Here is a 14,012-nt window from a genome sequence, read left to right on the forward strand (position 1 = left end):
TCTGGAACCTGCATGTGGGTGGGTTTTTTTTAGGAACCAAATTTGATTCCCCTATGGCATCACATTGAATAACCATTTATTTTTTTAAGAGTATGAGCAAGGCAGGAACAACACCTGGACAGAACGACAGGCCATCGCTGGGTAAAAAGACACATAAACACATAGGACTACACACACACACACACACGCACACACACACGCACGCACACATGCGCACACACACGCACACACCAACACACACGCACACTCACACATATCAATGGCCAATTTAGCACCGCCAGCCCACCTAACTTGCAAGTCTTTCAAAACAACTCCATAGTTCCAGAACACCCAATGTCATGCATACATTTTTAACTTAGTTTAAAAAATAAGAACGTATTTATTTTGCCTGATGTACAATAAGCAGACAAAAACGTTTCCTCTTATTTCAGTACATTTGTTTTTTTCAGTATATGACTTTTTTATCTTGCTATTAAACATACATTTTAAGATATACTGTAAGTTCATATTAAGAAAAATGTATGGTAGCTGATTTGGAATATGATATAAATATGTAGCATTACGGTTGTGACTCTATAGAAAAAAACGACTATTTGTATAGTTTTTCCCCCAGCCTAAAAGTGAAACTCTGCCAGTGAACCCCACCTTCAAATACCGAACCCCCCCCCTTATGTCTGCACAACCTGCTTAGATTCCCGATTACCGGTACGTATTTTATTTACAAAAACATTTTTGCCACTAATATCTGTATACAGACTATGGTTCATAATATATAATAGTTTTATGATGTTGTGACAAATTAACTTGACATTATGAGACTAAATTATCTGGAACAACTTAGATGTGTGAAATATCGGTTTATAAAAATTAAATTCCTACAGTAAGCAGGAGTTCATATCAGGAGCTTTTAATAAACTTCATTGATGGATTATTTAAGGGAGGAGAAATTTGGTGGGTGGAGTAGAAAAAAAAAGAAGTGTTCTTGAGTACTGCTGTATCTCCACCGTTATTATAAAAGAAATAAAATACAATTGGCAAATAGTCCACAAACTGGCGTGACCATCTCTGTGTGCCTTTCCACACATCGAGAACTCAGTCTGCTACGTTACCGAGGTCTCCCGCAACCCAAGAAGAACCGACGCCGAATTCTGGTAAGGAGAGTAGCGGACTCCCAACACCCACTCTTATACTACTTTCATCAAGAGGCGGCACAGTAACGTACTGCTCCCCCTCAGTAAGGAGACGGAGGTCTGCGTCTCGGGTGGGACAGACAATGCTCAAAATACCCTTACATGGGAGTTCTTTCAGGTCATGTCAAGTCAGGTTGGGGAGCATGCGCTGTTAAAATCGCCTTAACAGGTCGGGATACCGGTTGGCCACCCCCCCATGCAGACACGTGGCCCAGTCTCACCCTCCGGAAATGTCCATCTATCTGCCGCAGCCAGGTGTTACGTGGCCGTCCCCGTGGCCTGGTCCAGCCACTCGGGTCCCCAACAATGAGGATCTTACCAGCCGAATCACCCTCGGGTAGTGGCGGTAGGGCCGTAACTGACACTCCTTCACAATGCAGGTAATGGGCCTCGTTCGGGTCTCCATGAGCAACCACTCATTCAACACAAAAGTGAAAACAATGGTACCCAAGGATTCTCCGGAGAGACACAGTACCGAAGGAGACCAGTCTTCGTCTGTGGTCACTGGATAGCGTCCATGTCTCACAACCATACAGCAAGACAGGAAGCACCAGGACTCTAAGGACTTAAACCTTCGTTCTTTTTTTACTCACCCCTTTCCAGCGACCTCATAACCCTCCATGCTCTGCTCTTCCAATCCATCTGCTGACTTCACAGAAAAAAGTCACCAGGGACATGAATGTAACTGGCGAGTGCCGAGGTAGGTAAACCTCTCGACAAGGTGGACACTCTCTCCACAGACAGACATGCTGATTTCTGTTCCCAAGAGGTCATTAAAGGCCCGGATCTTGGTTTTTATCCAGGACACTCACAGGCTCAGACCCTCAGACTCCTCACTCAGTCTCTCGAGCGCCCCGATCAGAGTCTCCATTGACTCCGAGAAGATCACAGCATTGTCAGCAAAGTCAAGATCAGTGAATCTTTCTTCACCAACAGATGTCCCACAGCCGCTGGACCCCACTACTCTACCCAACACCCAGTCCAGGCAAGCATTGGACAGAGTAGGAGCAAGAACACACCACTGATGATCCCCCAAATTCAACTGGGAAAAAACGCAGTACTTCTGAACAACTTTATTATTATTATTATTATTATTATTATTATTATTATTATTATTATTATTATTATTATTATTATATGTAGCCAACTTAAAACGTTTAAACAAAAACCTTTATATGTAAAAGAAAGCTAATTCGCCTAATTCGTCAAGTGTTTTGGAAATGCTATAACAGAAGTTTACATAACTCAAAAAATTTTTTGCAAAATGTTGCGCTTTTTTTCTTTTATTGAATTTTATTTTGCTGACCTGAAACATTTGTTTTTTAAAGTGCATCTCGATTCAACCCCTTTTATCCAATCCGTTCGTATTCATCCTGGGCGCTTTGTTTGGCGTGCCCGCACTTTGTGAACATTCAAAACTGTCATTTCCAAGTAACATTTTTCGAAGCGAGACGAATCCGATTATTCTGAAAAAACACACTTCTCAAAGTACTTTACTTTAAAAAGCCTATTATGAATGGTGTGTAGTGATATATCATAATGAAAATGCACAGTTTATCACCAAAGGCAAACAACAAAATTCAACAATGACAGGATTACAAAGTCTTCATACAGAAGATGCAACATCAAATTAAAAAATAAAGTCCAGAAACGGAAATCGAAATAATGAATAGTTTAAAAAATACGGGTTGAAAAACATTGAAAATATTCGTTGCTTATTATGTTATGGTTAGATTTGAAATAAAGTAAAAAAAAAAAAAAAAAAAGAGCAATGCCGTGCACTTCGCTTTTGCTTTTGTCTTTCCATCCAGGCCTTTCTGGAGTCGGTCCAATGCCTTTTTCTTCCACTTGAGAGGCTTGGCACACTGAGAGTGCAGTCTGGGTGGTCAGTTTCACCAAATGTGCTGTTTCAATTGCAGTTTTCTTAAGACGTTGTGCTTTTCTAACTCTCAGCCGCGCTGATTTTACCAGTTCTGGCTGTTGGCGGCTCAGTTCCGTTAACTCGATAACCGTTATCAAATCCCAGTTTGCTAACTGTCGCAGATTCTTATGATATCAATGGCTCATATCCTCCATTAACGTTGAATCCATTGTACAAATGAAGAGATAAAATTCAAACAAAGTAATAAAGTAAAGCCCCTAAAGCGTCTTGTCAAGCGCACACAGGACTGTTGTCAAAGTTTAGATATTTGCTCAGTTCGTCTTTCCCACCTTGTTGCACGGCTGCCATTGTAATTCGATCAGATCTTTATAGCAGGAGGTGGATTTGGATGACAAGGCTAAGTGTAGGAAAGAAAATGCCAGGAATCAGCAACGTTTATTTTAAAGCACTAACACTGAAGAATCGGCGTTTAAAGAGTTATTTTCGTCTGTTCTAGCGCACCTCTTGATTATTAAAGATTTACTTAACCGTAAAGTGATTAAAAGATGCACCTCAAGAAGTCGCCTTTATTCTGAAGTGCCCTGCTGTTTCAGTGATCTTACTGCTAGTTTTTTGTTTTTTTACCTGGCACTAGCTGACTAAGAAGTCGATGCCACACAGCCCAGATCTAAAGTGATAACCTAAAAAGCAATTACTATATGAACATCAATAACAAGGGAATGCATTATAAGATCGTATATAACTAGCGACATTCGGACCACGGGTCCTTGAAATCAGTCACACGCTGAGGTTGCAGCAATGTTCTACACTGCCGGGGGCGTGTCCAAGTATGGGCAGGGCTAAATATTTAACTCCACCCATAATTCTTAGTAGTCATGCTTTAGTGTTCTACCGAGCTCCACGCTACACAAGAAAGACGTGACCTGCACACAGTCCTCATTATTAGATAACCATTCCATAACCAAGGGCGTATTTACCATCAGAGAATCCTGGGTGTGCTCCTAGGGGGCCTTTTTTTACTAAAGATATGCGGGCTAAAATGATCAAGGGGGACCTCCACGCACTTTATGAAACAATGAAGTATCTGCAAGTCAAAATGACCGAGAGGGATCCTACCCCCTCCGCATAATGAAACAATCGAGTCCCACGACAGAATCAAGAATTTGAAATATTGGTGTGGTGCATTGTTAAAAGTATGATCAACATGTCTGTAATGGAGTCAAGTCACCTCGTGGTGGTCTTAATAGGGCCTTACCTATAGCCCTAATCTTAACTATAATGTGAATGGGCATATCACCCTTACAGTTGCTGTAGCCTGAGAACTACCACTACCAGCACGCAGTCAAACATTTCAACATTTAACCCCGCCCACAATCTCCAAGCACCACTCCCTATTCTAAGCCGCAGGGAGGAGTACTTGGTCTCTCCTGACAGACATGTTGCAGGCTTGAGCTTCTATTCTTTTCTCCTGGTAACGTGTGTGGCAAAGGCACTATATAAGCGTCGACCCGACACAGACTGACAACGGAGGCACGTAAAAATGAAACAAAGGATTTATTTTTCTTCAGTCATGGGGCACGTCTTCCCCGTGTCCCACAGACCCTACACAGTCCCCAAAACACACACAAAAGAAAAAACACCCAAAAACACACTCTTCTTCCTCCACTCCTCCCAAGGAGCATTTCCAACACACTTGACGAATAAGGCGAATTAGCTTTTCTTTTACATATAAAGGTTTTTTCGTCGTCATCTTTCTCCCCCCAACTCTAGCACCTAGAGATGTGGCTGCCGGCTCCTCTTATAGCACCCCAAGAAGGGCTGCAGGTGCTCATTGACCTACTTCAGGCTGCACTTCCGGGTATGGCTGCATCACAGCCCACATGGGCTCAGGAAGCCGTGAAGATCGCCCTGGCGGTGGCCACGGAGCCCAACAGGACTGAGCTCCAGTGTTCCATGATTCTGGCCCTGATGCAACCCAGGGGGGGCTGTCACCAAGTATTCTGGGGGACGTAGTGTGCAGCCCATGGCTGTTCCCCGGATTCATGGGCGTCCTGGCCGAGCATGGGTCTCGGTCGTCTGTCACATGTGGTGGAGGAAGCCTACACTTTCAGTTCCTTGTTTGTGTATGACTTTCTCTTGCATTTGGTGTTTATGGTGAAAATAATCAGTCGGACTGTGCAATGTGCTTCACTGAGTGCAGATCTTGCTGCGGTTGTTCTCCTGTCAGCAATGAGGTGTGTGTGCACAGCTTTGCTTTTCATGTCAGTCTGGGACTTTGCCGTGAGAAGGCCCCAAAGTCGAGTTACGTGGGTGTGGTAGCCCACTTCTCTAATTCTTGGGTTGTGTGTCATATCATAAGCTTTTGATTAAGACCAAGATCAAGGCCCATGTTGTTTGCATGACAGGTAGACAACCCTTAGCATTTTACAAAAATAGGTAAGTAATAATTACAATATCTTTATACTTTAAAAGAAGGGATTTTATTTAAACATAACATTGACCAACCTGCTAATCCAGTTCTGGGTCCTGGGAGGCCATAGCCTATCCTGGCAGATTTGGGTGCAAAGCAGGAACTGGGTGTTTAGAGCACGGCAGTCGTTTGCAGGACCCAGTCATGTACGCACACACACACACACACACACAGAGCCAGTTTGACATCACCCATTAGCCTAACCTGCACATTTTTGGAAAACTGCAGCACTGGAGGATTTCCAGAATAGACACAGGGGGAACGTACAAACACTAGATGGACAACAACCCAAGATATTGTGTCTGTGACGTATCAGCACTGTCTAATGTGCTACCCTTTTGCTTAAAAATAGCAGGTTAATTTTCCTGCTTCCTTATTTAATATTTAATCAAAACTCAAACACAACGAGTTGTCTGTTGCTCATGTGGAATACTGTCCAGTACAACAAGCCCTCAGGACATAACCCAAGACACGTCCAAGATTGCTGGACGCTGACCATCTGTCTGTTCCAAACCTCCCTGGCAGGCTCTTTGTGGGAACACTGGTGGAGACTATCAGCTTTTCCTTATATCTTAAATTATTTATTTTGTGTTTATCGGGAGTCATCATGGCTACAGCTTTAAGCTACAAATCAAACACAAAGCTTTCAGTTCTATCTCCATCGCTCTTTCCAGGACTCTTTCCTACAATGTATATGAAGCTGCCAGGATAGGCTCCAGCAACACTGAAATTCCAGAATGCAGGTTCAGTAGACGGATGCCTGGATATAAACAGCTGAAGTTGTAAATTGTCTGGGGTGACGGCTTCTCATGACTCAGTGGTAGGGGACCTCATTTGGCCATCTTGCAGTCACAAGTTAAAATAATCTATATGTCTATGTCTATGGTGTTTTAAAGGAGGACTTGGTGAGTTGAGGGTGGCATGGTGGCACAGAGTTAACTCTGCTGCCTCTCATTAAGAAGACCAAGGTTCACGTCCGCCATTCTCCCGTGTGGAGTTTGCATGTTCTCCCCGTGTCTGTGTGGGTTTCCTCCGGATGCTCCGGTTTTCTCCCACTGTCTAAAGACTTGCAGGTTAGGTGAACTGGCAATGCCAAATTGACCCCAGAGTGTGTGTTTTGTGTGTGGGTGTTCGCCCTGCGATGGACTCCTGCCCTGTCCTTTGTTCCTGCCTTGCATCCTCTGTTAGCTGGGATAGGCTCCGGCCTCCAACCCCCGTGACCCTGGACTGGATTAAACAGGTTAGAAAATGACATGACATGATTCAGTGAGTCGAGTAATGACTGAATCCACACAACCACAGGGAGAACGTGTGAACTGCACAAGGATTCCCAGGGGTATTTGTCAAGTGTAAGACTGTAGAGCTATGAGGCAACAACTCCATCAATTTCAAAAATAAAAATAATAATTGGCAGCTTTGCCCTTTTGATGTATTGCCCTGCAGATTTTATTTTACTTAAATAAATAAACTTATTATTTGTATATTTTGCAATGGATGACGCTGCTGCCTCATAGCTGTACAGCCATACACTTGACTCCTGCCTCAACCCTACCTCTACCCATAGCTGCTGTCTTTCGTAAGTGCAATGCACATCACCTTAAGTTGTAATTTTTTATAGTTGCTTGTAAAAGCAGTTTTAGCATGAAATGCGCCATATAAAATAAATAACTGATGGTTTTGACTCAGTGCAGAAGCAAACACTGTCATGACTAAATTAAAGGCAGGAATCAGCCTTAAGAACCAAGAGATTCATTGGGATGGAGGATTCATCTGTCGAAAACTTGAAGACATCTTTGCTTCTTATTTTAAAAGTTGTTTTTAATTCATCCCAAGAGATTATTTTTATAATGTAAACAGATGCTTGCAATTTTATAGTCTCTTTAGGGGTTAGTTAAACTGCTTTACACGAAGATATGCAGGCAGATCTTGTAATAGGTGATAAGTCTTGGTATGTGTGCATCATTTTTGGCAGTATTGGATTTTTTGTTTTTTATCAGCCTGTTCTTGGGACTGATAGCATGTGGGAGGCCATCATTAATCAATTTCACACTTTGTTCATGTAATCTTAAAGTAAATCACAGAATGTCACAGACAGTCACAGCATGTGTCCGTTAATATCACACCTTTAATGACCGAGTCGCAGCACTGAGGCTTGCTATGACAGAACGACATTGATTTGGCTTTATCATGGTGACAGTGAAGAACATTGCTGGCTGCTAGGCGAGAAGGACAAGGCTGTTCATATGGAGAAAACGGCTGTTGAACCTTTGGGGCCGGCGCAGATGTTTGTTGTTCCAGGACAAACTAGTCTCATGCTGAACAGAGACACTGCTTTTGTTTCACACATGGTGACCTGACTTGTAAGTTTTTTCTATCACATTCTGTCATCTGAAGGAGGTGGAAAGTGTTGTGTGAGAGAGAACAATTCATAAAGGCCAGTTCACCCAGAAAAGGGTTACACTTTGTACCAAGACAGGCAGAGCATAGTCTTATGAGACAGGAAGGTCCACATTGGGAATGAAAAGTGCCAATATTCATACCAATATGAATAGGACATCATCACCAGGCGGCACGTAAGCCCTAAAACATGTAGCAGATATGCAAAGTGCAGTGAAAGCAAGGACAGCAGCGAGAACTGGTCTCAAGCTGAGAGGCTTGAAATCATGTTGTGGTTTTTAGAGTAAAGTTTAGGAGAACTTGAAGAAGATTACTCAACATAATGCTTTCTGTTTGGTAACAGCGTAGGGCATTTAACTGGAAACATCAGAATCATGTTGGCCTTTTAAGGTGCACGATGTCAAAGTTATCTGAATCTCAACTTAAGGGATGCAGAGACACTTAGGGTCTCCATGGGGAGGCATAGCCTCTTGCCCCAGTAGCTAAAAACAAAAAACAGGACCCTAAAAGTGTTTTTTTTTTTGGCATAAAGTGACTGGGAGTTGGGGAGGTGCCAAGCTGTTTTATGCAGGTGAACCTACTGCTACTGAAAGTGGGAAGACAGCAGGAGGAAAAGGCAGGGACTGAGAGGGAGAAAATGAGAAAGTGGTAGCAATAGTGGTGGAGTCCAACTTGAGAAATAACTCAGCTGTGCCATTTTGCTTAATTTGTATAACTAAACATATCCATTTTGATCAACTTATTATTTTGGGTGGGGACTTGGGAGGACATTTGCACCTTTTATTTTTTTTTTACATGTGCATTTGATTGATGCCTTGTTTAATGAAATAACTTAATATGGCAATGTGTTGCTTTTTTGTTTTGCATCTTTATATGAAAAATCAAATACCATTCTTTTGTTAATAGCCTCAGTTTTATTTTATATATAAGCATGCTTATTTTGCTTTGTAAAAAAGTAAAATAAAATAAAGAAATCGACAATTAAAAATAAAAAGCATGTGTCTTTTAGGTTTCTAGGATCATTATTGTCTTTATCAGGATTTTGCTTAGTCAAAGAAAATTTATTCTATGCATGCTTATCAAGACAGCGGAATTTTTGTTTCTTGCTCAGGGACAGACTGAACATTCATTTAGCCAGTAAACTAATTTAGCTTGTGGTGCAACCTAACATGATCATCCATCAATCCATTTTCTGATACTCATATGGGCTGAAATGCAGCCTTGAATGAATACGGGTTTACTGTAAGGCAAACACACACTCTCACACATTTACAAATGGCAATAAGCCTTAAACATTTATATTTAAAAAATAAGAGGTCACCAATGTAGCCAAGCAACAAAGAGAGTGACCAGGCCAGCAGTAAATTCAGATAGCAGCAGTAATAACTGCACCTTCGTGCCATCTGCAACATTATAATCTCCATTTCAACACCTTAAACACTGAGTAACGGTTAAAATGCAATTACCACAATGAGCTATTATTGAATTTTTGACTAAAATGTAATTGAGATTAAAATGGAGTGTCAATTTTCCCAAAAATTAAAAACAAGTGCCAACAACAACACACTTTCTCTCAATCCAGATCTGGACACATGGCTAATAAAGCTGATCATCTCCTTATGGGAGAAACATGACAACATTTAGTTAAAAGTATTTAAAAATTATAATAAAACATCGTATCTTGAATTTACTCACTTAGTTGAGATTTGTCAGCCAGCTATCTTTTTGTGCCCATCTACACTTTATTTGTTAGGTAAAAAAGATTGAAAAATAAACAAATCATATTGTAGTAAAGAACAAATGCTGAACAGCATCATTTATTATAGCAACAAATGTTTACAAATCAGTTAACAGAAAATAGTTTTTTTTTTTAAGTATTTTTTTTTTTTTTGCAAACTAGAACTTTGCAGGTAAGATCACTCTTTTTCCTTTGTAAACTACAGGCTAGTTTATAAAACAGAACAGTTAAGAGCCCATTCTGCTTATCAGCAGAAATAACAGGGGTGTCACAATATTGCAAGAGGATGTGGACAGTAATTAAGATAAAAAAATGTTCTAAAAACACTCATGAGATGCAGGTGAATCTATATCAAAATAAATAAGCTTATTTTCAACTTAAGACAATTTTACATAGAAGGTTAAAATAAAAATGTATATTTACATTCAAAGTCCCAACTAATTTTCTAGCTACGTATCACATCTAGAACAAAGACAGAAGCGCCCAAGAGCCGGTCACTGTACTTTAAAAATTACCTCGGTGAGGGCACAAACAAAATAAACTGCAGCCATTGAAAATTCGAATTAGCAGACTCCTATTGGTGGAAAAAATCTTGTAAAGTGTCTCGTTACCTTTTGAATTAATTTAATTGATACGGACAATTTTAGGAGGTAACATTTAAAAAATGGTTTTCTGAATCATATTGCCACAAAATAAATAAAAACACATATCAACATCAATAGAGCTGAAGACATGCTAGACACTAGCACACTCACAGGAGCACACTGGAGATGAACTAGTTAGCTAGGACATAAAAATAATTAAAGACACATTAAATTATAATATTGAGGACCAAGGAATTTGTCCTCACAAGGTAAGGGCAGATAGATAAACTTGTAAAACTTGTCAGATTCAAATTCCTTCATGGTTTACTACTTTTCAACAAAAAAAATTACATAGCACAATCTATGAGCACCCCTTAATGTTTAAAAATAATTAATATATATAGTTTTTTTTTTAAAATAAATATCACATATAAATCTGGCTGCTATAAAATATATACGCATAATGTCAACCACTTTCTCTTTGAAAATTGTGACACCTCCCATTAAAGATATGTTTAAGACTCTGTAATAAAAACAGATTTTTTAAACAAAATCCTGCTTATTTGTTATAAAAACTCATATGTACACACTGATATACCTGCCACTGTTGCTGTATTTTAAATATAAAGTATTGCTGTCTATTAGTAAGATGCAGTAGTAATAGATACAAATCCACCCCCTGGCTATTATGATCCGATGGCCTATTGCCTCTTCAGGTGGCATATAATAATGGGTGTAAGGCTTTCATGGAAGCATACAGAAAGTATAAACTACATTCACATATAGTAATTTTGTGGTATCCAAGTTTTTCATACATCATGGTAGCCAAGTTTCCACCTTCATTCTGTCCCAGCTGCTACAGTATATAAGACTACACTCCCATCTAGACTGGAGGGGATGCTGTGGAGGCAGTGAGCTTTACATTTCCTGGGAGTGACCATTACTGATCAAGTGAAGTGGGCACATCATATCTTGGTTCTTGTCAAAAGGGCGTGCCCATGCCTCTACTTTCTCAGACTTCTCCATTTGGTCTTCCTAACGTTTACAGATGTGTAGTAGATTGGTGCATCACATTCTGGTATGGCCCCTGCTTGGCTGAAGAATGTAAAACACTGTAGAGGGCGGTGAAGACAGCATAGAATATACCAAAAGCCTGCTTTCTGTTCAGGACATATACAATATTCATTGTATTAGAAAGGCAAACTGTATTAAACACATCAGCCATCCCACTAAGCCACTTTTCTCACTCCTTCCATCTGGTAAACAGTATGGGACCACTGGTACTTGGATCAGGAGATCCAGGGACAGTTTCTATCCATTTATCATACACGACAATAAACTTGAATATAAAATGAAGTGCCACAGGTGCCCAAACAATTTTGGAAACGTATATATGTACACACTCCTTTCTTGGCTTTAGGCCACTGAAACAGTCCAATAAGTGATAGGGGGCTGGCTCTTCTGGCCTAGAGCTGAACAACAGTAAAGATTTCAAAATCATCATACAATTTTGTCAAAAGCATTCACCAACCTTGGAACTTCAGCTTACACATCCTGATTTGATCAGGTAACAAAATACCTAATTTTTGTTAAGTTAAAGAAGCACAGAAATAATACTGACATGTTAAACAAGTATTTATGACAGGTGTCCTAAACTGTAGCTTATGAGTAAGACTTCTGCTGATAAAAAACGTGGCTTTCCCCCACACTTCCAAATAAGGGGCATTACTTGCATATTCAAAAAGAAACCAGTGATTAGATCATGAATCTTTGTTCACAACTCAGATGACAGTTTTAGCATCCATATTTACAAAAGCAATAGAAAATGAAAAGAAAAAAAGCCCCATCTGCTTTTCTTCTCCAAGGATATAAAAACTCTAGTCCAACTCTTGGAGTGTCATTATTCTTCTTATAAAAACAGACAACAAATAAAAGTATAAATAACAAGGCAGTGATCTTATGCCACATGGAAGCCCATAAATAAATACAAAAATGATCAGAACATTACTCTTCTTTTGATATATAAAAAATCCTTCAGTCTTTTAAGAGTGCTTCTATATAATATATAGAAATACAAAATCCCAGCAGCCCACTGTGGGCCACGGTGTTTTCAGGATAAGCAAAGCCAAGCTGCTTCACTTAAATTGATCTGGAATGTGGGAAATTTGAGACTGCATACTGGTTGGAGGGCTGGAGATGCCTTCTGACCAGTCTGACATATTGGAATGTGGAGAAGAGCTAGACCATTGGTCAGGTGATTCTGGGGATGGGGTCAGAAAGGGGTGATCTGGCACTTGGAGCTGGTGGTTTGGAGTATTGTCCAGTGGTGAAGAGTAGCTGTGCTGTGAAGGGGGAGTCAAAAACTGGGTGGTTGCAATTGGCTGGGTAATGGAGGAGGGCAAGATCTGGGGCTCTTGTGGCAGAATAGTGTGAATGGGCAAGGTGTTTCCTGAAAGCTGCAGATCAGGCTGGTTTAAGTCACCCCCAATGAAGCTCTGGCTCAGTGCATGACTGCTGGTAGCACTGTTAGAATTTTGGTGTTGCAGTTGCGGGTGCATGGTTTGTTGCTGCTGGAGCTGGAGGTTCTGCTGGTTTTGCACCTGCTGCATTTGCTGAGCCTGGATTAGGTGTGTTTGACTAGTGAGCCTTGTGTTTTGCATTCCCTGGTAGCTCATCATCTGAGAAAGGGTAGTTGTTGGTAATCCGTTATGCAAAGTGGTCATCATGCCATGCTGAAGAGCCTGGTTACTCTGATGAATGCTGCCCTGACTGGTATTTCTCATTGGATTAAACTGGTTTTGCCCCATAGTTGCCTGTATTCTGGATAGCCAGTCACACTGACCATTCACACCTGGAGCTCCACTCATGGTGAAGGACATAGAGCCATTGTGCTGTGGAACTGTGCTGTTTGGACTGGACACTGGTAAATGAGACAGACGAGGTGGTACTGACTCAAATGGCATTCTGTTGGCACCACCTATTGAAATATCTTGCTTTCCGGTCATACCCAGGTGGTTTACTCCAATGTGAGCATCTGATATACTCTGCATATGGTTGAGGGGTATTGAAGGGGACTGTTGAAAAGGAGATGTCATCATTGGAGGTGATGCCACATCTGACAAGTAGCCATGAGGAGATTCAAGGGAATCTACTGGAGAGAGCACAGCTGAACTGTCAAGCAGGTTTCCCTTCCCGTCTTGGGACTTCTTCCTCCGTGCTTTGACATCTTTGGCCTCTTTTCCATTGCAGCTCATTCCCTTGGCACTTGGCTTTCTGGCTTTCTTGCTCTGAACTGCAGGTTTCAAGTTCCCAAGGTAACTGTTCGGGGAGCAAAGAGGCGGTGAGAGCGTTGCCCCAATAGACCCATTGTGCAGTGGAGGGCTCCTGACTAAATTGTATTCATCCAGTAATCGCACAATATCATGGTGCATACGTTCCTGGGCAATGTCCCTTGGCAGACGGTCCATGTGGTCAGTAATTTCCCTGTTGGCAAAGTGATCTAACAAGACTTTTGCTGTCTCATAGCTGCCTTCTCTAGCTGCAAGGAACAATGGTGTTTCCTCCTTTAAACATTGAAGAGAAAGAAATCAATCAAACATTTGCTATACTGAATGACAAATAAGAAAAATAAAACATTTTTATGTAAAATTTGCCCTTTATGTTTGGTTATGAATAGATGTCAATGTTCAGTTCCTCTATAATAACATAGCATTGCATAATTCACAATTGAAACAGTTTATAAATACAGATT

The 14,012-nt window shown here is 40.9% G+C and overlaps 1 protein-coding gene across 1 annotated transcript in view; it reads right to left on the minus strand.

Annotated features, from left to right (window-relative positions):
- Positions 1–9,420: 9,420 nt before the first annotated feature.
- Positions 9,421–14,012, minus strand: part of LOC120535787 (neurogenic locus notch homolog protein 1-like) — a 45,899-nt gene continuing 41,307 nt past the window's right edge. Inside the window, exon 34 of the mRNA XM_039763855.1 lies at positions 9,421–13,824. Within this exon, the coding sequence (XP_039619789.1) occupies positions 12,397–13,824 (1,428 nt within the window). The 3' untranslated portion in view covers positions 9,421–12,396. The remainder of the gene's footprint in view (positions 13,825–14,012) is intronic.

Source organism: Polypterus senegalus, chromosome 9 (genome assembly GCF_016835505.1).
Source record: "Polypterus senegalus isolate Bchr_013 chromosome 9, ASM1683550v1, whole genome shotgun sequence".
Lineage (NCBI taxonomy): Eukaryota > Metazoa > Chordata > Cladistia > Polypteriformes > Polypteridae > Polypterus > Polypterus senegalus.